A 21,352-nucleotide genomic window follows, 5' to 3' on the forward strand; every position below is an offset into this window, starting at 1 on the left:
GGGCTAGGTTCTCAGTCTTTAAATGACTCAGTCGAGACTTCAGCAGCACAACCTTATTGTTATTGGATATTTGTGTCTACAAGATGCTCCTGGCAACTGTTCTGCTGCACTCCAAACTGGCATTTTTAAGGCCCCTTGTGATTCTGAATGAGAGCAAAGCTCCTATATCCATGGGAGAATAAATGCACATAACATAGAATCTCATTAGTCTATGAAAGACAAGTAAACCCAGGGATGACAAGGGAAGAATCAACTAGAGAATAAAGCTCTTTTTACATGTAAACATGGTTCTAGTCTAGGTATCAAGAAAGGCAAAAGTAAAATAAATAGGATGAAAATCATCTTTCAGAAACATTTAAGGTAGAGCTAGGGTCTACTATAACTAATATATACTGTTGCCAATACTACTAGTCCCATTTAAAAAACTGAAAATAATCAATCCAGAAATTTGACATTATGTAGCCTTTTATCAAAAGCTGTTCTTTCAATGAAACTTTCCTCTTGAGCATGGGTTCCATTTTGTTTTAGCACTAGAAGTATCTAGTTCAACCATCCCAGGCTGCTCTTTCCTAATTTTAAAACTCTCTAGAAAAGTAGAATTTCTCAAGGCAGCATGGCTCAATGGAAAAGCTAGGAATAAGGAAACAAGAAAAATTCAGAATCAAAAGCCCTTAGTTCTAGTTTTAGCTCTGAAATGAATTAGCTTTTTGAGTCTGTATTCAATCATTTAACCTCTCTAATGCCTCCCTTTTCTCACCTTTAAAATGTAAAGGTTAGACTAAATGTCTACTAAGATCCCTTTCAGTTTCCCAGCATTCAATAATTCTATGAACTTCCCCTCAGCTCATTAGTTTCTACACAGCATAATGAGTGCATTCCAAAAGACCAAATTAACTGTATCTTCAAAGTTCAGAAGACTCTTTCTAATGCAGATTATTTTGCTTATCACAAAAGACTTGAGAATTCTATAATTCACTTTTTCATTACTATTTATGTCCTTTTCTACCATTGTTCAGCATGGATTTGGATATCCTTAATAGGAATGCTTTTATAAAGGATGTCAACACAGAAGTGTATGAGTAGAAAACCAAATATCTTTAGCCAGTGACAGAGTGATAACCAATAGACTGCTTATCTCTATCACTGCTATATAACTAACATCAAGGCATCTGGAAGAAAGCCCCCAGAATATTGGGGAGGAAGGAGGAGCACTATAGAGAACTGATGGCAAGACTTGGACGAGAGTCATACAAGATGAGAAGACACCAATGAGGTACAACTGTGTTGAAGATAATCTTAAGATTGCTGATTTGTTAAAGTATGGAGGTCAGGTACATCCTGGGATAAATAGCCATAGAGTCTATTAAATAACAAGGTTATATGGATAGGAATAGAGCCCAGATCTTGGATTTCATTGGTATAGATAATTCCTGGATTAGGAAGCTCTATATACCAATTAAGTTGGCACCTTCTCTGCAACTTAGTCTTAGAGAGTTGACTGGAACAGAGTTGTCAAATATACACCCTGCTAGTAACATAAAAATAGTGGTAATAATAATAATAACTATAATTATTATTACAATAGATGGCATTTATATAGCTCTTACAATGTGCTAGGCACTATCTGATTATTATTTCATTGTCTTTCAATCATTAGTATCTGCCATCTATATCTAAGGCTCAAAGGGTCATGCGAATTGCTTACAGTTAAGTGGCAAAATTAGAATCAACTTATACTCCAAGTTAGAATAATTACACCCACTTTTCCTCAAGAAGCTTCTATTTCATGTATATAAGCAAAGAAGAAAGAATGTAGGCTCTTTGAGGGCAAGAAGCAAAAGCATTTATGTCTCTGTATTATTATCTTTATCATCATCATCTCTAGCAGTTATATAACACTTTTATTTATATAACAGTTGGCAAAGTACTTTATAAATATTTTCTAATCTGCACAACAACCCTAGGTGATAGGTGATAGTATTATCTCTATTTTACAGGTGAGGAAAATGAGGCAAAGAGAGGTTAAGTGACTGGCCAGAGTCTACAAAGTATCTGAGACTGGACTTGAACTTGTAACGATTGGAATGATGCCACCTGCTGGAGACTTACTGTAGAAGAGTTCTGCCCATGAAGCGAAGGTCTTTGAGGGCAAGACCAGGAGTCAGGAAGTGACGCGGGCTAGTGGGAGGAGGAAGGAAGAGACTGGCGCTCAGTCTCGGGCTCTTTCCTCTGGACTCTGGCGGAGAAGGGAGCTAGAAATGTGCTCTCCCTTTAATAGATAGGAATCTAGGCCTTTCTCTCTCTCTTTACCAAATTCTTATTCTCCTTAATAAATGCTTAAAAGTCTAACTCTTGCTAAAGCTTGTAATTGATTGGCGACCACTCATTAGATATTTTAGACAGTTTAGCTAGAATTTTAGCCCTTAACAAACTCATGTATTCCTGATGCCAGGCCTGATGCTTTATCTGCTGCACCATCAAGCTGGCCCTGGATACTGCCTGAACCACTCCTGAGTGTAGCCTGAACCAGATGAAAATAAAACTGAAAAACATTTAACAAAATCAATAAAATTATAATAAAACATAGATAACATTACATTCTTAAACTAAGTGAGTATGTGGGCCTAATTATAGATGAATGGCCCCCATTTCTATTTGAGTTTGACACCACTGGCCTAGAATATCGAGTGGCTAAGTGACTTAACCAAGGTCACATAGTAATTATGTGTCAAAGGTGAGACTTGAACCCAGATATTTCTGGTCCTGAATCTATTTCCTAACCATGCACCCTTTCAATGTGCCAGTGTAGAGTAACTATGCATAAACAGGCAGTTAATAAATTTGATGAAAGTGGATTAAAAATTGACACAAGTTTCATGCCATACTGTTTTTCTGAGACATAAATTGTACTTCCTAGAGAGGTAGTAGAATATGGTTATGGGCAAGCAATATCAGACTTGGAATCAGATGTCCTGGTGTGAGGATTGGGGATGAGTTCCAACTCCAATATTTAATAACTGTGTGACCTTGAACAAATCACCTAAATTCTCTGGAGCTTATCTATAAAATGGAAATGAAAATGCTCACACAAGCTACCTCACCTATTTCTTATGAGGAAGGAGCTTTGTAAATCAGTGAAGTACTGCCAGAAACACTGAAATCATTCAATCCTGCTCTTCTCATTCCTCCTCCCCACACCTCTCTCCATCTACTAAATTCCTACTCCTTCTTCGAGGCCCAGTTTGAATACCATCTTTCCCAAGAATTTCTTCCTTCTCCCATATCTCTGTCTACTAAATTCCTACTTATCCTTCAAGGCCCAGCTAAATTACCATTTCCTCCAAGAGCTTCCTCCTCCCCCCCCTCCTCCCCCCACTCCACATCTCTACTAAATTTCTACTCATCCTTTAGGGTCATGGTCAAATAAAAATTTCCCCAGAAACCTTTTCCTGATTAATTCCAAGTAGAAAGTTTCATCTGAAGTCCTACTTCACTTATCATCGACGGCACATGTGTAGTACTTATTCTAAACTGCCAAGTGTTATACTTATCTGGTTATATGCCTCATTGCTGTTACCAGATTAAGCTCTAGGAGGGCAGGGATGAAAGTGTAAATGTTTCACTGAGTTAAGAAACCATTATTAAGTGCTTACTTTGTGCCTGGGGCAGCTAGGTCATGTAGTGGGTAGAGTGCCAGGCCTAAATTTAGCTCTGAATCATCTTTCTGCATTCAAATCTGGCCTCAAGTATTTACTAGCTGTGTGACCCTGAGCAAATCACTTGACCCAGTTTGCCTCAGTTTCCTCATCTAGGTAAAATGAACTGGAGAAGGAAATGGCTCTGGTATCTTGCCAATAAAAGCCCAAATAGGGTCACAGAGAGTCAGACACTACTGAAAAATAACTGAACAATAAAAATATGGCAGGTGCCATGCTAAGCTGAGAATATACAAAGAAAGACAAAAATAATCTCTGACCTCAATGAGCTAACATTCTAGGGGGAGAGACCACATGTAAGGCCCATATATGATATAGACAGCATGAATAGAAGGAAAAATTGGAGGGGAGGCACTAGTAGTGAGAGGGACCAGCAAAGGACTGCTTCACAAAGTAGCATCTGAGCCAAATCTTGAAGGTAACTGGGAAAAAGCATGAGGTGGAGGTGAAGGCACAGAGTATTCAAGGCATGAGGAACGGCCACCACAAAAGCACAGAAATAGGGGATGGAGAGACACATTTGATTAATGGCAAAAAGGCCCAGTATTGGTGTATGAAATGTAAGGAGATTGTAAAGGTAGGAAGGGGCCCAGGGCCCAGCTATGATGAGCTTTAAGTGTACAAAGGAGGAGTTTACATTTGATCCTAAAGATGAATGGGAACCACTGGAACTCACTGAACAGGGCGGGTAGCATTGTCGTAGTTATGCTTTAGGAAAATTAGAGTACTTACTATAGAGCCGTGCATGTATGCATGCATATATACACACACATACACATGTATGTGTTTGCATGTATATAAACACATACATGTTACATGCATATACACCTATTATACACCTATAAAAACCATATATGTGTGTCTTTGTGGAGAGAGAGAACATCATGTAGTGGAATGTTGAATGAGCAGTTAGGGAGACCTGGACTCTAACTCTAACTCTGATTTTTACTAGCTGTGTGACCATGGGTAAGTTGTTTCCCCTTTTTGAGGCTCAGTTTCCTCATTTATAATATATAACCATTTCATAGAGTTGTTGGGAAGCACCAAAGTGGTAAGAATATAAGTGATGGGGCAAACCTTAAGAATATATACAGAGATCAGAGATGGAGAAAGATGATAGAGAGACAGAGAGGAGAGATTGGAGAGAGAGAGATCGTTATTTTTCCTTCATTCTGGAAAAGAACCAATGACATCATGAGGGTGATGTCTTGACTCACGAGTGAATTAAATTTAAGGGAGGCAAAGATGTATAAACTTATCAGCTTCCTTCTCTCCTCCAGGGTCATCTGAATCCAGTGGCAAGACATAGGTCAGAATGACTGGAGATGACCCCAAATTCAGTGGGAGACCTTGGCCTTTTTAAGCTAAAGTCTTTCCAGGTCTCCATTTGTTTGAGGCAACACTCATTCAGCTAGTTAAGAAATGAGGCAAAAGATGACCGAGTTTGCCTACTCAAAAAAATAAAAATTAAACTGGGAGGGGAAAACTCTCAGGGTTTCTGGCCAGAAAAGAAACAATTGCTATTTACACTCTCTGAACCATTGAAACCCCCAACAATGACCAAGTGAGACTTAGCTTAGGACCTATTATTGGCTAATCAGAGAGAGCCAGAGTGATTTGGGTTTAAGTCATGGTCAAGTAGCTCTATTTGAATCCCAGTGGGCTTTATCAAAGCCCAGTTCACCAGAGATATATTTCAAGAAATCATAAGATAAAACTACATGGGACAAAAAAGCTGATTGTCCCAGTTTTTAAAATAAAACAATTGAGTCTATGATTATTATTAGTATTATGCCAGCATCATTAATTCTCCTAGTTGCCATAAAAGGGAAATCACACAGTACTTACCTGGTAAGATTAGAAACAGTCTCTGTACTCCAGGCATTTGCCACTTAACCAATAATTATAGAAATATGTTACAAATTCAGAGAAGGGTAGACCAGCCTTTTTTACACTGAAAACTTATCTAAAACAATTTTTCTAGTAGATACTACCAGAGGGTTCACCTGGGGAAAATAAATCATACAACAGGCAGTCCTTTGGAAAGAACCTTAAGGTTTAGTTGCATTTCAGGGTTAACACTGGCTGGCCTTCCCAAGAATGAAATGTTAGAAATACCTGGTGTGAGAAGAATAACCGAGGTGACAATCAGGGAGCAGATCACCAGAATAACAAGCAAAGCAATCGCAATTCCTTTCCAATTCCGTTGTGGAGGATTACTTCCCACCAACTCCTGCAAACAGCAAAAGAGAATACCAGTGAATGAAAAGGAGCAACACCAATCTCACGAAGTCAATAGCTCCTGTAATTCAAAAGCCAGAGGCAAAATTTGGGAACAAAAGTGTACATATGCAGGGCTACCTGTACCAAAGCAATTTCTGGATGTGTTCCTTTTCAGGTACTTATGGTGACTGATTTCTCTTTCCCCATCTCATGGGTCCCAATCACAACCTCTCAGGAAAGGATCTGATTTTTGTCACTTGATCATTCCACCTTAGCATACATGCTCCAGACAGCATGGTAGCTGAGGGGACCTCCCAGACCTGGGGGGAGCAGGTGAAATGCCTAACCAGTAAGTAGGCTGCAATTTCAGTCTTCAGCAGTCCTATTTAGCTGGGAGATTTGAGGGGAAGGAAGGGGAATTACTACTGATAGAAGATGTAAGACTGGCTATAGCCCTATTGCCTCTTGTCAAAAGTGACTTACTGATGGAAAGAGAAATGGACCCAAGTCTTTGGCCCTCAAGATAGAGGGCAGCAGCACTGTGAGGAGATTCTGATGAGTTTTCCCTATAAAGGCATTTTTGTGTGTATTGCACCATGGGAAAGGCATCATTCTGCATGTTAGGATTGTGGTCAACATCTTCTTGGAGTGGAGACCAATTCACCAGGAAGTAATTTGTGATGATGTCAAATATGGGATAAAATTCTCCTGTGTTTCTACCCCATCACTCTGGGGTATGTTTTAGTGTCCTAGAAAAACACCAAATCCCTGTATTTCCTCTCCTAGACTAACATTATTTGCTCCACCCCCCCACACACACACACACACAAACTCCTGCTACAATAGAATAAAGGGTTATGTGCCCATTTAGGAAGTTCCAGTCATTAGCCAGGAGGAGAATATGGATGCCTGGTCATGTTACAGAGACATTATACTTATGAGAAGGGCCAGCATCCCCCAAACTGGCTGACTAAATAATAAAGCAAGGGTAAAGATATACAGGAACAGCCCTGAGGGAAATGGTTAAGTAAGTATAGTTTGCACTCAGGCTCTCAAGAACAAGTTGGGCAGAGTTCAGAGGAAGAAAAAGCACAGCTGGGACAATATGTGAGATAGATATCTATCTCTGCATTATGCTCTGATTTCTGCTCTAGCTTCTTAGCAGGTCTCCCAGACTTTTGTCTCTCCTCTCTATAATTCATCCTACATCCTAAAATCACTTTATCTTCCTGAAGCTCTGCTGCCTGTAGAATAAAGGTCAAACTTCCTTACACTGACATTCAAGGCTCTTTCAGTGATCTGGTTCCAATTTATCATTGTGTGATTATTTTCTGTACTTTATTTTGTAGGTAGAGGGCTCAGAGCATCTCCCCAGGACTGTTCTTGTGTATTTTATTTATACCCTTATTCTCTCCATAGTTTGACCAGCCACTTTTACTGCCCACCTGGATCATCCCAATCCCACTGTCCATATCCAGATTAAAACATCTTCCCCATCTTTTCAATTTCACTTAAAATGGGTCTACCTTCTTGAAGAAGGTGCCTCTGATATACCTCTGATAAGTCAGTCATTCCCCTCCTTCACGTCTTCCTTCTCTCCTCCCTCCTCTTCCTTCTTTTCTTCCCTCCTCCTCCCTCCTCTCTCTCTCTCTCTCTCTGCTCTTGATTACTATTTCCTATCGACTGTACTACTTATGTCACATTTGACATAAATTGCCTTGTCTTTTTATCTGTATCTACCTTATCTTTCAATCCCCACTGTATTATAGGCTTCTAGGGTGAAGGACAAATGTATATTTTTATATCTCAGTGTCTTGCCCATAGCTGGTGCTGAAGTAATATTTTTGAATGAATAAAAGAATCAATCAACAAATGAACAAGAAAACAGTTTTCAGTAAGTACATCTTGCTTTATGATAATATGATTCTAATTCATCTGTATCAACCATATTCCTATTCCTTAAATGTAGATGCTTCAGATTTGCTTTTTAAACAGTGCTCTCACATTTAAACACCAGGGTAATTTTACATGTACACAGAGAGACATTATTGCATCCTATTTTCATTTGGAAAATTTTCTTCTCCAGAGAACAGGTAAACCTGAATTGGAGGAACACAAATTGGATGTTTGAAGTGGCAAACTTAAAGATTAACTCAACTAGCAGGCATTGAAGCTTTTGAAAACCTAAGCCCGATATGATATCCATCAAAGGATCAGAGAAGCCTATAATTCCACCCTGGGAAACTGAGCAATACCCATGAGCCAAGTCCAAAGTAATCCCTTTTTCAATACAGGTACAAAGTTTTTGCCCAAGTTAGTGAAAATGAGGTTTAATCCTGGGCCAGCTTCTATGTGGAGGCTCCCACAAGCAAAGGAGGTCCAGAGACAGGTTCCTGAGACTCTTACAGTTTAATTACTTACTTTAGGACATTCTGACCAGCTCAGTGCTACACATAACAGAATGCTGGACTGGCAGAGCCTAGGATAGTTCTCCTTCCTTACTTTTCCTGTTAGCATTCCTGGCATTCTTCAGCTTTCAACTCAAATGCTACCTTCTGCAGGAGGGCATCCTCCCTTCCCCAACCCACTTCTGGAAGCCACTTGAGTCTTGTCCTCTAAGACTGTCTTCCTTGGTTACCTTCACTTCTAAGCAGCCAAAGTAAATAGCAGTGGGAGCTTTAAAAAAACCTGGGATGCAAATGGACATTTTAATTGGTCAAGTCTCTGTTCTTAAGGAAACTACTGAAGTCCAAGCTTATTTTTAGCTTGATGTTTTAGCTACAAAATGCAGCTTCCCTGGAAGATTATTAACTGAGTGATTGGTGATGCAATTCTCCACATTTTATGCCACTTGTACACGTAAGCTGCAAGAAACCAGAGATTAAAATCACTCAAAGATGCCACACTGCTCTATGAACTGATTTCTCAAATGACTCCATTATGTATTTTTATTTTCCACAGTTATGACATATAATTCAGGCATTTATAATAGAGGCTTATTGGAAATAATGCATTCACATCCTATCCTCTCAGAGTTAAATGTTTAATGCATCTTATCTTGTCCTAACTTCATGCCTCTCACTGGATTTCCCTTAGGACTATTTGTCAAATCTAGTGCTTCACAGAACCTAGCAGGACTGCGAATCCTGATTCAGATGGGAAAAACATGGAAGGAGATGGCAACTTTAGTGAGAAAGGTCATTATAAAGGAATGAGGAAAGGAAAAAAGAAATCAATCAATAAGTAGTGATGAAGCCCCTACTATGTGCCAGATACTGGGTACTTGGAATACAAAGATAAAAATCAAACAATACCTGTCCTCAAGAAAAAAAAAACATGCACATATGTAGGATTATATACAATAGCTGCAAAGTAAATACAAGGGGATTTAGGCTGGGAAAAGTACTAATAGTTGAGGGAATTAGGAAAGGTTTCATATGGAAGGTGTCACTTTAGCTGAGACAGTCTTGAAAACTATGAATTCTGAGAAATAGAAATGAGGAGGTCAGTACATTCCCTGTATGGGGCACAGAGCTGGGAGATGGAGAGGATTAAGTAGGCCATATTGATTCTTTTGTAGAGTGTGTGAAGGGAGGCAGTATGTAATTAAGTAAAAAAGTTAGGGTGGGGCCAAGTTATTAAGTATTTTAAATGAGAAATACTGGAGTTTATATTTACTGAGTAGGGCATTGGAATGGTTAGAGTTGAACTTTAGGAAAATCAGTTTGGCAACTATATGAAGGACAGATTGAAGAGGGGAACAGGTTTGAAGCAGGGAGCCCAATTAGGAATCTATGACAATAGTCCAGGGAAGGAGGGATGAGGACACAAGGGAAGACAATAGCCATGTGCGTGAAGAGGAGGGTACTGATTGGAATAATGTCCTGCAGGCAGAAATAAGATTTGGCAAGTGGTTAAATATACGGACTAGGCAGAAGAGAAGGCAAAAAGGGTGCAAAAAAAAAAAAAGGAAATGCACCATACAGGAAGAAAGGAAGAAGGAAACAGAGGGAAGGGAGGGAAGAAGGGGGGGGTGAGGCAAAGGAAAGAAGAAATAGGAAGAGTGCAGAAAGGAAAGAAGTTTTTATCCTTGTGTAGTTTTCAGGGATCTCAAAGGATTAACACGTATTACTTGACATCAAGTTATGGGTCATAAAATAAAGCAGAACCGAAAGCACAATGAAGAACTCCATCCATGGTGATTCATTCTTCCTAGATATCTGTCATGGCACACAGCAAGCACTGAACCAAGAGGATGAGATTCAACAAACAGTTTGAACAATATGTTCATGGTACACAGTGAGAAAAGATGGCACTTGGTGTCAGTTATTCATGTCTTTTCCATAACTTATGCATACAGTGAGAGAACAGGGTAAACTGGGTAGAAGGCTGACCATGAACTCGGGACCACATGGATTCCCATCCTATTTCTGATACACACTGGCTCCTCTGACTGCCCCCAGGAACTCTTTAGGACTTAAATTGCAGTATGGTAGCAGCTGCACTGGGAAAGGGAGCTGGGAACCCTATACCATTGAAATCACAGGTCCAAAGAAAATAAAAAGAAATTCAAGAGAGATGTATCAACTATATTTCTTTTGGAAAGTGATTTGGATTTCTTTTTAATGAAGAATTCTTGAGGAATGAAGATGAATCTTTGAGGTACCAAAATAACCCATTAAAATAATCCAAACAATCAAATGATTATGCCATTTAATTAGGTGACTGTTTTGATATTATTTAGACAATGTCAGGCAATTAAGAGAACAGATGATTAATCTCTAACAGAATTGGAATAGGAAAAGTGTGTTCAATGTTCCTTTCAGGATTTTGCAAACCTTCTCAAGATGCAGCACTAGAATTAAATGGCAGGATATGGGATGCTTTGAATGGTACAATGCTTGCAGAAGGAGCGGCAATAGGAAAACAGAACCTGCAATGACAGTAAAGGGCATGGCCTTGCCAGTCACGATGGGGATGGCTGGCAATTTCTCATTTTCTTGCCCTTAACTAAGGACAGAGAGTGTCAAGCAGATGGTCTACCCACAGGGGAAGGTTGGGGCAGGGGGGGGGGAGGAGGAAGAGAATGAAACTAAACTATTCTTTAAAAAAAACGACAACACAATAATCCATTTTCAACCAATCCAAACCCTCTTCTACTGTCCTATAGCATTTCAACTCCAGACAATGCTCATGACAATGAATCAAACCTCAGAGGAAAATGGTATTTTATTCTTTGGACTGAAAGTAACAATATGACAGGTTTTACATCCCTTACAAGAACAAGACTATAAGATTCAGCCTGGGTCCAACTGGAGATAGTTTTCTTTTTAAAATATTTTATTTTTTCCAATTACATGTAAAAACAATTCTAACATTTTTTTAAATTGAATTTCAAATTCTCTCATTCTCTTCCTCCTCCATCATGGAAAAGGTAAGCAATTTGATATAACTTATACATGTGTAGTTACGTAAAACATATTTCCACATTAGCCATGATATGGAAGAAAATAGAGGCAAAAAACCTAAGAAATATAAAGTTAAAAAAAGTATTTCCCTATCTGAATTCAGACTCCATTGGGTCTTTCTCTGGATGTGGATAGCATTTTTTATCATGAGTCCTTCAGAACTGTCTTAGATTATTGTATTTATGAGAATAGCTTAGTCACTCACAGTTGATCATCATACAATATTGCTGTGTTTCTGTGTACAATGTTCTCCTGGATCTGCTCACTTCATTTTACATCAGTTCATGTAAGTTTCCAGGTTTTTCTAAGAGCATCCTGCTCATCATTGCTTATAGTAAAATAGTACTATATCACAAGCATATGACAACAACTTGTTCAGCCATTCTTCAAATGATTGGCATCCCCTTAGTTTCCAATTCTTTGCCACAACAAAAAGATGCCATAAATATTTTGTACAAAAATGTCCCTGTCCTTTCTGGGATTTTTACTGAGTTTCATGGGGCATATGAAGCCACATGCAAAGGTGATAAATCAGTCAGTCAAGAAACATTTATTAAGCATATATGTCCCAGGTACTGTGCTAAACACTGGGGATACAAAGGCAAATATATATAAATATATGTGTGTATGTGTGTGTGTGTGTGTATATAATACACACATGCACACACACACACATATACCCTATATACACACATCTACATATCTATGTATATATATACATGCACACACATATATTCCTGCTCTCAAGGAATTCATAGTGTAATGGAGAGACAATATGCAAATTACTACAATGAAGCTACAAATAGGATAATTTGGGCTACCCTCAGATAGAAGGCACTAAAACTAAAGAGAACTGGAAAGGTTTCTTGCAGAAGGTGAGACTTTAGTTGAGACTTGAAGAAAACCACAGAAGCCAGAAAGCAGAGATGAGGAAAGAATTCCAGGCATGTGGAACAGCCGAATGTATTTACAGAAAAAAATAACCCTTTAAGCATCTGTCCAGTGTGAGATCCACTTGGGCGCATACATTTCCAGTTGCAAATAGATATTTCACAGGGAAATCATACCTTACTACAATTTGCTTTAATCAGCTCAGTATCTAGCTAAATGTGGGGCAGCTAAGTGGCACAGTAGATAGAGGTCAGGGCTTGGAGTCAGGAAAACCGATATTCAAATATGGCCCCAGACCAGCTGTGTGACCCACAGTGACATTTAATCTTTTGCCTCAATTTCCTCATCTGTAAAAGGAAATAACATCTGAAAAGGAAATAACAAGCCACTCCAGTGTTTTTGCCAAAGAAATCCCCAAATGGAATCACAAATTGTAGAATATGACTGAAATGACTGAACATCTAGTTAACACCAGTGTCAAGGAACAGGAATTTAGTTGGAGGGACAGGAAAAGTAACAGATACTAAAAGAAGTTGACAGAAGAGATCTCTTTGGTCTAGTATTATAACACACTTGCTCTCATCTGTATATCCTATCCTCCCTTTGGCTTGCCCCCAACTCCTGGTGTTCCAACTTTATTACAAATCCTGGCATATTTCCAAATGCTTCAGGACTTCAAAAATCTATCTCCCATGAATACTGAAGACTTCCTCTATCTCCTAATAATTTGGATTTCCCTTTGGAATTCTTGCTATTATATCTTCTATGCTGGAGCTACTTGCATAGGCACTGGGGCTATTTTGTGTGCATGTGAGGCAATTGGGATTAAGTGACTTGCCCAGGGTCACATAGCTAGTAATTGTTAAGTGTGTGAGGATGGATTTGAACTCAGGTCCTCTTGAATCCAGGGCATGTGCTCCATCTACTACGCCACCTAGCTACCCCACTGGGGTTATTTCTAAAGCCCACCAACTCGTTGCTGGCAGAGGCTCACTAACCACAGTGAAAGCAGATAACAACCAGCCTGTATGTGTGAAACCCTTGAGGCAGAGCATCTTCCAAATTACCTTTTATTCTGACATATACCTGGAATGAGACCACGAATTTTGTGAGAGAGAAAGAGAGAAAATTTTAGCTAGTGTTCACTCCCCAAAATGCTGGAAATGGTATGTTACTGTCTGCCACCTATAAAAATTTTGGAGACTCTATTTTTATAATGGCTATTTCAAAAATCAGAGCTAAGGCAATTTTAGACCCTTAAGCTAATATGACACAGTGATGTAGTGGTCTGATGATTCCTTTGATGAAATTAACTCTGAAATATTACCTATTTTTTATTCAGAAAGTCATTCTAACTTTGCTCTATTTCCATCTTGATAACTTGTTTTAGAGATGTTTTCTCCTGTCTTACAATATGTTTTTTTTTGGGGGGGGGCGGAGAAAAGAAAAGAAAAAGACAATTCTGGACTGATTATTGTTAAAGGGAAAAAAATCACAATAAAGCCTGGGCAAAGGAAATCTATTCATAGAAATACAGATCTTGTAAGTATATCACATTTATACTTTTTGCATTGCTACAATGAGTGGGTGTTCTGGAGATCTGAATGGTACCTATCATACTGCTGGTTTGAATTGCTTTTTTCTTGTGAAACTCACTGGTAATTTGTAGATGAGAGTAATTCACCTTTCTATTGTAGAAAAAATAATTCTTAGGCTCCCAACATACTACTTCACTTTGCCTGATGTTGAAATTGCCTGCAGGTACTCAGTAAATATTAAGGAGCTAACAACTGAACTGGTGTCTGAAAGCCAAGAGCCATCGGCAAAAACTAGTTGGAGAAAAGAAAAATGTATGGACATGTGAAATACTCTTGGCCACAAAGCCAAGAATGATTTAACCAGTGTCACTAGTGGTGACCCCATGATTGATTTGCACAGTTATAATGTGAGAAGAATACAAAACCAAGAATGGTACTGTAAAGGCTTCATCTTATTAGGATCAAGACCAGAATTTCATAATCGATATGCAAAGTGAAATCTTTAGAAAACCAGGGTTGCTGAAGATTGACTTGAAAGTCATCAGGTTTCTATGAGATTTCCCTTAAACAGATCTATATCTATATCGATAGATATGTAGATATATCTATATCAATTGATCTATCTATGTAGATGTCTGTATCGATCTATCTACATAAATTGAGAGATATCTATAGTATGGATATAGATATATTTATCTATGTAGTATAGATATATACTACATAGATATATGTATGGATATAGATATATCTATCTATGTAGTATAGATCTAGATCTAGATCTATCTATCAAATACAAACAGTATTTCTATCATCATAAGATTCTCAAAGCAATAAGTTTGAACAGGAAGAATGTATTGCAGAAAGGAAAGGCTGTGGAAGATTTCATACTCACTAGAGCTCTGGAGCCCACTTGGATAAAATAATATTTTAGAGGGTGAAGAGAATGGACCTGTGAGAAAGGAGTCCTGGGGTCTTCATTCTGATTCTGCCACTTAGCTTTATTTAAGTTACCTCACCTCTTAGGTCCTCAACTTCATTACCTATAATATTAAATGGTTATACTGGATGGTCATTTCTACATCTAAAAATTCTATGGCAAACCTATGTACTTGCTCTTTGGATATTTTTGCCCATATGAAATATGGAAATGATTAGTTATAAAAAATAAGTAGAATGTCTAGCCCTCAGCCAGTATAGTAATAAAACTAAATTTTAAATTTGATTGCCTCTGAAAAATTGATTCATTCATAAAATACAGAATTATTTAGTATTTCCTACACTGCAAATTACTGTGATAAACACTCTAGGGACAACGTATTGGGGAGAAAGGAACAAATAACTAGAAGTCATGGTACTTGTTTGTGAAGGGCCTACAACATAGTACGGAAGATAAAATGTACAAAAGTGACATCGCCAGATAGTACATGATAAATGTCATATGAGTGGGTCAGTAGGAGTTCTCAATGATGTTTACTATTTCCTGTAGGTCCTTATTGATTGTGGACTGGTCTCCTGATCACCAAGCAAGCCGGTGGGATTCCTCAAGTGTAACTCATGTTCTTCACACTTCACACATCAGTTATGATACAGGCTTTACCACACCTGGACAAGACCCCTGAGAGATTGGGTCACCTGAAAAATCAAGTTTTGGGATCCTCCTCCCAGTGAAGTTGTGAGTTGACCACAGTGACCACCTTTTTTCCCTCTGCTTTGCAAACTGTAGTTACTGAATTATCTGTTGAATGGATGAATGAATTTCACAATGTTATAGCAATTAATGCATAAAGAAGTCATGCCTTTTAAGTAAAGTCATTAACAAATGATGTACTACATTAATAAATAGTATGCAAAGAAGGGGTTCACTTCTAAGGACTTAAAAAGGAGACACAGGATATCCCACTTGTCCAGTGGTCATTCAACATGTAACTTCAACAAACAGGCTATTAACAAAAGTTTACTGAAAAAATAAATAAACCTCAGTTCTCTAACCAAAAATACCTAAAAAGACTTCTAAGAAACCATGAGTGATGCCACAAAATCTATGAAATTTATTCATTAGCCATTTACTTTTATTTTCAACACAATTCAGTCACATATTTATCTGTCTACCCAGCTCACAGCATATTAGAATCAGTAAATTAGCAGGTAAATTCCAAGCAACAAAAAAATGACACCTATGATTCTCATAATGAAAGAAAGAAAAGCTATGAAAAGTAGACACAAGAGTTCAAAAACCCCCAGAGACACCCTGACCCATTTAGAATGAAAACAAAGAGCATAAGACACTTCAACAACTAACTCATAAGGTCATAGCTATATTGTAACACTGCGCAATAACTGATGCTTATAATTATGTCTAAAGGCCACCAAAAAGAAATCAACTGATATTTGGCATACTTTGAGAAGGCAAAGAAGTGTTTTTTGTTTTTTGGGTTTTTTTTAATTCATAATGATTAAAATGGAATTGAGAAAGAGGAAGGTTCTGTCATCTGGAAAATTCATTACAAGCCATACCTCAATTCCCCAGTGACACCAAATAAAAGAAACATTATTTTTAGTGTTATTCTCTATGTTAGAGTTTGAAGAGCACTAGATCTTAATTCAATGGCAACAACAAAGACACTGAATTTCAGAGTTTTATATTAACCATATGAGTTTGGCTAAAGGTTGATGAATTTTTTCAGGCCCATTCAACTCTTAATGAATTCAATGCTTGTTGAATTCAATTGAATCTCTTAAGACAGAGAGCAGTGGTAATCTATGCCAATAAAGAGAGCACCACACAAGAAAAATTACAGATCTTTGAATATAGTATTTATCAGAGTTCAACTTGGGTTGGTGTATCCTGACCACTGGGATTCTAAGCTATAGTTGTCCTTAAACCAGAGATGAGAAGAGGATAAAGAGACAAATGCATAATGAATGATATCCTATCATAGCACTGCTTTGTATATGAAAGGGGGAGAGTTAAACCTGTGATAAGGTTATCTTAGTAACCTGTATTTTATTATTTAACTCTTGTACTCTTATTTAATAATACTATTGTATTAAGCTTCCAGATGCATCATCCCAGTAAGTCCCTTATTACCTCTCAGTGCTGCATAAGCCTCCAGACTGATCCTCCTGCAACCAGTCCCTCTTCCTCCTATCCCTTCTCCCCCCTCAGTCTATCCTACCATTATTACTCTCAGATTAATGCAAATATCTCATTGTGTCATTTCATAGCTGAAAAAGCAATAGGTCCCCAAAGCCTAGGGAATAAGTTTTACATTCTGTATTGTAGCATTAAAGGTGCTACACAATCTGGTACCAACTCACTCTTCCTGAATTGCCTCAGCACTCCATTTGACTCAATAAACCTACTAAATGCAAGTCATTGAGGATGCAAAAGCAACAGCAAAAGCTAATATTTCCTGCTGTCAAGGAATTTCAATTTTATCAGTGGGCACTATACACATATGTATACATATATATTTATGTTTATATAAATATTTTTATGATTTGATACATATGTATTTTATATATTTATATATATATATATATATGTATATATATATACATGTAATTATATGAAAAAAGAGAATGCTAACACTTGGGGAGAGGAAGAGATCAAGAAAGGCTTAGTGTAAGGAATAGTATTTGAGCTGAGCCTTGAATGAAGCTAAGGATTGTAAGCAGAAAAGATTTCTTTCTCATCTGCATTTTAGGGATGGCAAAGAGCCCACATGAAAACAGCTCCAAAAAGGCATAAGTCCTCTTGTCTCATTTTTCTTCTTTCCTTCAGAGACTAGTCTCTATGAACACACTATCTTTTCCCATGACTCTGGATCCTTTACCCAATCATCACTAACACTTTGCTGAACCTCCTGGTCACCTTCTGTTCTCACTGTTTTCTCCTGGTTTTCCTCTTACCAATAAGATTGCTCTTTTTTTTTTTTTAGCTTCCTTTGCTGCAGAGATCTTGTGGTCCCCAAGAATCCTGTCCTTGACTTTTTTTCTTTTCCTTCCCTTCTTACAATCTATTCTTCTTCCAACTCATCTTCTGCATAGATGCCAAAGTAATCTCCCTAAGCCAGAGGTCTGACCATATCATTCCCTTAATCCAACATATTCTGTGACCCCATACTGTCCCAAGGATAAAATGCAAATGCCTCATCCTGGCACTTAAATCCCTTGACAATCTTTCTAAACCCTGTTTCTAGGCATTTCGCTCTGCTTCCCTAAGCAAACTCTCTGCTTTGCATCTACTGCCCTGCCTGGTTTCAACTCTATGGAACAAAATGAGTCCCCTCCATACTAGGTACCCTTTGGTGTCTATCCTTCCACTCTCTTCTCCACCCCTCTTTCCTGCTTCCTTTTGTGCTGCCTCCCCTTTTACATAGTAAGCTTCATGAGGGAATGGGACTATATTTCTTTTATTAATCATTTCACTAATGTTTGGCAAATTGCTTGACACATAGTAGGTGTTTAATAAATGCTTATTTGATTTTTAGGTATTGAATTGCATTCTATGTTTTAGGCAAACTGACCTATTAACTGTTCCCTGAACTTGGCATTCCATCTTTCTCCACATTTGCAGAAGAACAATGGTAATTGATTAAAAGCACTGGGACAAATAGAAGGATTAATAAATATTTGTTGAATTAATGGGAAAAAACCATATTACATGTAGAGAATCTCACAGTTGGCAAAGCACAGTGTGATATTCAGAGTATATTAAAATTATAGATTTTAGTGTAAGAAATGATTTGGTGTTTTTAAACATATTAAACTCCACTTTTTATTCAGTTGAGTAAAATTATTAGAAGCAGTCTTGTGGCCTTCACCCCAATATCACAAAGCTTAAAATTCAACTCTTAAAGTGCCCTTGTCACAAAAGTTATCCATCCATCTACCCATCTATCCATCTACATCCATCTATCCATCCACCCACCCATCCATCCATCTATCCTTCTATCTATCTTTCTATCTACAGGATTAGATTATTAGAATGATCTCAGGTACAGAGTTACTGATATAAAATAATCATATTTTTCCTAGAGTATCTAGCATAGTACTTTGTACATTGGTTACAAGATTTTTGTTTTGTTTTGTTTCCAATATTAAATGATCCATCTTCTATGATTCAGCAGATCACTATCTACCAAAGTATATATTTTCTGAAGGCAGAAAATGTATTAGCTTTTCCTTACTTTTCCCCCTTCTCTGCCACCTTTCATAGCACTCAATGATTTTTGTGAAATTCATCAGCAAGATATGAGTAGTAATAATAATTTAGCCTAGAGTATTTTTCAGAAAGTGACCAGGTAGTTAGGACTGAAGGTAATCATTAATAATGGTAATATACTATTAGTGTGTTTACTTCACCCATAGTCCTTCCTCATGTCATGGAGATCTTTTAGAATGAATTTTATTTTTTTAATGAATTTAAACAGGTAAGTAGAGTACAGTCCTGGACTTGGAGTCAAGAAGACCTAAGTGGGGCAGTTAGGTGACACAGTGAATAAGGCACCAGCCCTGGATTCAGGAGGACCTGAGTTCAAATCGGACCTCAGACCCTTGACACTTACCCTGGACAAGTCACTTAACCCCAATTCTCACACACACACACACACACACACACACACACACACATAAAAGACCTAAATTCTAATATAGCCTCAGATACTAGCTGTGTGACCCTAGGCAAATAAAGCACTTAACCTCTGTCTGCTTCATTTTCCTCATCTGTAAAATGGGAAAAATAGTACCTACCTTTCAGAGTTGTTGTAAGAATCAAGTGAGATGAAATTTGTAAAGCACTTCACAAATCTTTTGTGGGGCAATGGGGGTTAAGTGACTTGCCCAGGGTCACACAGCTAGTAAGTGTCAAGTGTCTGAGGCTAGATTTGAACTCAGGTCCTCCTGAATCCAAGGCTGGTGCTTTATCCACTGCACCACCTAGCTGACCCCAGCACTTCACAAATCTTAAGGCATTACATGAATGCTAGCTATTAATGTATTCATTTCCTATTTGCTTTTTCTTCCAAAATTACTTTCTATATATAAATTTCCCTTTGAAATTATGAGCATTTCATGGAAAGAGGCCATCAATGACTATTTCATTCATTGTGTATTGCAAATAGCATAAAATAGGTCAAAATGAATGACAGTATTGTTAAAATAATAATCAGGATAAAAATATTCAAATTACAAAAAATTATTAAAGATTCCATAAATGGGGAAAAAAGTTACTATTCCACAGCTTCCCTCTACAGTTGAAATGTATTTTCTCCCTAAGACTTTCTCATTATGTAAAGTTCTGATATAAATTTATTTTATGTATCATGGACCATTTACTGTAAGTAGAGAGGCAACAAATTATAAAATCAATTATGCATATGTTTAAGGACTCTGCAACAGGTTTCCAGTCACTGCAGATATTCAGGAGAATAATAAATGAGCTGAAAGTGACAAGTAGTTACTCTACTTGTGTCATAGCTAAGGTTAATCAAATAGCTAATGTCAATCAATCATCATCAACTTGTCTGGTGTTCACATTCATTCTAATGCCTTACATAGGAATTTGTCCTCATTAGCAGCTTAACACTTCTAAATGATATTAAAAACAAAAAAAATCAACTAACATTTAGCCTTGGGTACAAAAGAGCAAACCAAGGAATAACTGTCTCCAGCACCATTTGAGGAGATAATCACCTCAATAAACAAAGGGCCCTTCTGTTAAACAAACAAAGCATAAAAGAGAACTAGAGAGCTGAACCATGTAAGTACCAAGTTATAGTTGGCTTACACTATCATTATACATCATTTTATTTGATTATAACAATTCTGTAAGGTCAATGGAAAGGGTTATTATCATCAAAATAGAGATAAGGAAACTGAGGCAAAGAACATTCAAGTGGTTTTCTTAAGATCTTACAGGTAGAGTGCAAATTCAAACCCAGAACTTTCTACTCTAAACCCAGTAACAGAAACGCTTAGGACAAAATAGTAAATGACAGCCTAAGTGGCAACAAGAAGAAGACTCAATGCCAATGGATAACATGGATGGTCAACAAAGGAATGAGAGCAATTATCAAAGCAGCAATTAGAAGAGCTTACCAATCTTAGGGCAAATTAAGCACAGAGGGCTATGCTCAGAGAATCTTGCTGCTTTACATTTCCATACTCAATTGTTAATTTGAAATTATGACCCTCAGTTATCCAGGAAAAGGCCATGCTGTGACTCATATATTCAATCCAATTCAATAATCATTCATTTAACAGCTCCTACACTCTCAAAAAAGCATATATTGTATTGGAGGGATATAATATAGACATAGGTAGGCACAGACTTTGCTAACTAGTATCAAAATGTATCACGAAACTAGAGATTCTCAAAAAGTAGGAATGATAAATTCTATAATAATTGCAGGCAGAGTCTAAAACATAGGTGCACTATAAGGACTATATGAAGAAGAAATACCTAGAAGAAATTTAACCAGATAATTTTTTAATGAAATAAAACTTCTTAAGG

The 21,352-nt window shown here is 37.6% G+C and overlaps 1 protein-coding gene across 7 annotated transcripts in view; it reads right to left on the reverse strand.

Annotated features, from left to right (window-relative positions):
- Positions 1-21,352, reverse strand: part of DPP6 (dipeptidyl peptidase like 6) — a 1,357,728-nt gene that overhangs the window by 561,053 nt on the left and 775,323 nt on the right. For all 7 annotated transcript variants that reach the window (XR_006353239.1, XM_043966312.1, XM_043966314.1 and 4 more), the window contains exon 2: positions 5,835-5,949. Coding sequence is in view for 6 of the 7 variants with exons in the window: in XM_043966312.1 (XP_043822247.1) it covers positions 5,835-5,949 (115 nt within the window). In the remaining variant the exon portion in view is untranslated. The remainder of the gene's footprint in view (positions 1-5,834; positions 5,950-21,352) is intronic.

The sequence above is a fragment of the Dromiciops gliroides genome, chromosome 5 (genome assembly GCF_019393635.1).
Source record: "Dromiciops gliroides isolate mDroGli1 chromosome 5, mDroGli1.pri, whole genome shotgun sequence".
NCBI classification, from domain to species: Eukaryota; Metazoa; Chordata; class Mammalia; order Microbiotheria; family Microbiotheriidae; genus Dromiciops; species Dromiciops gliroides.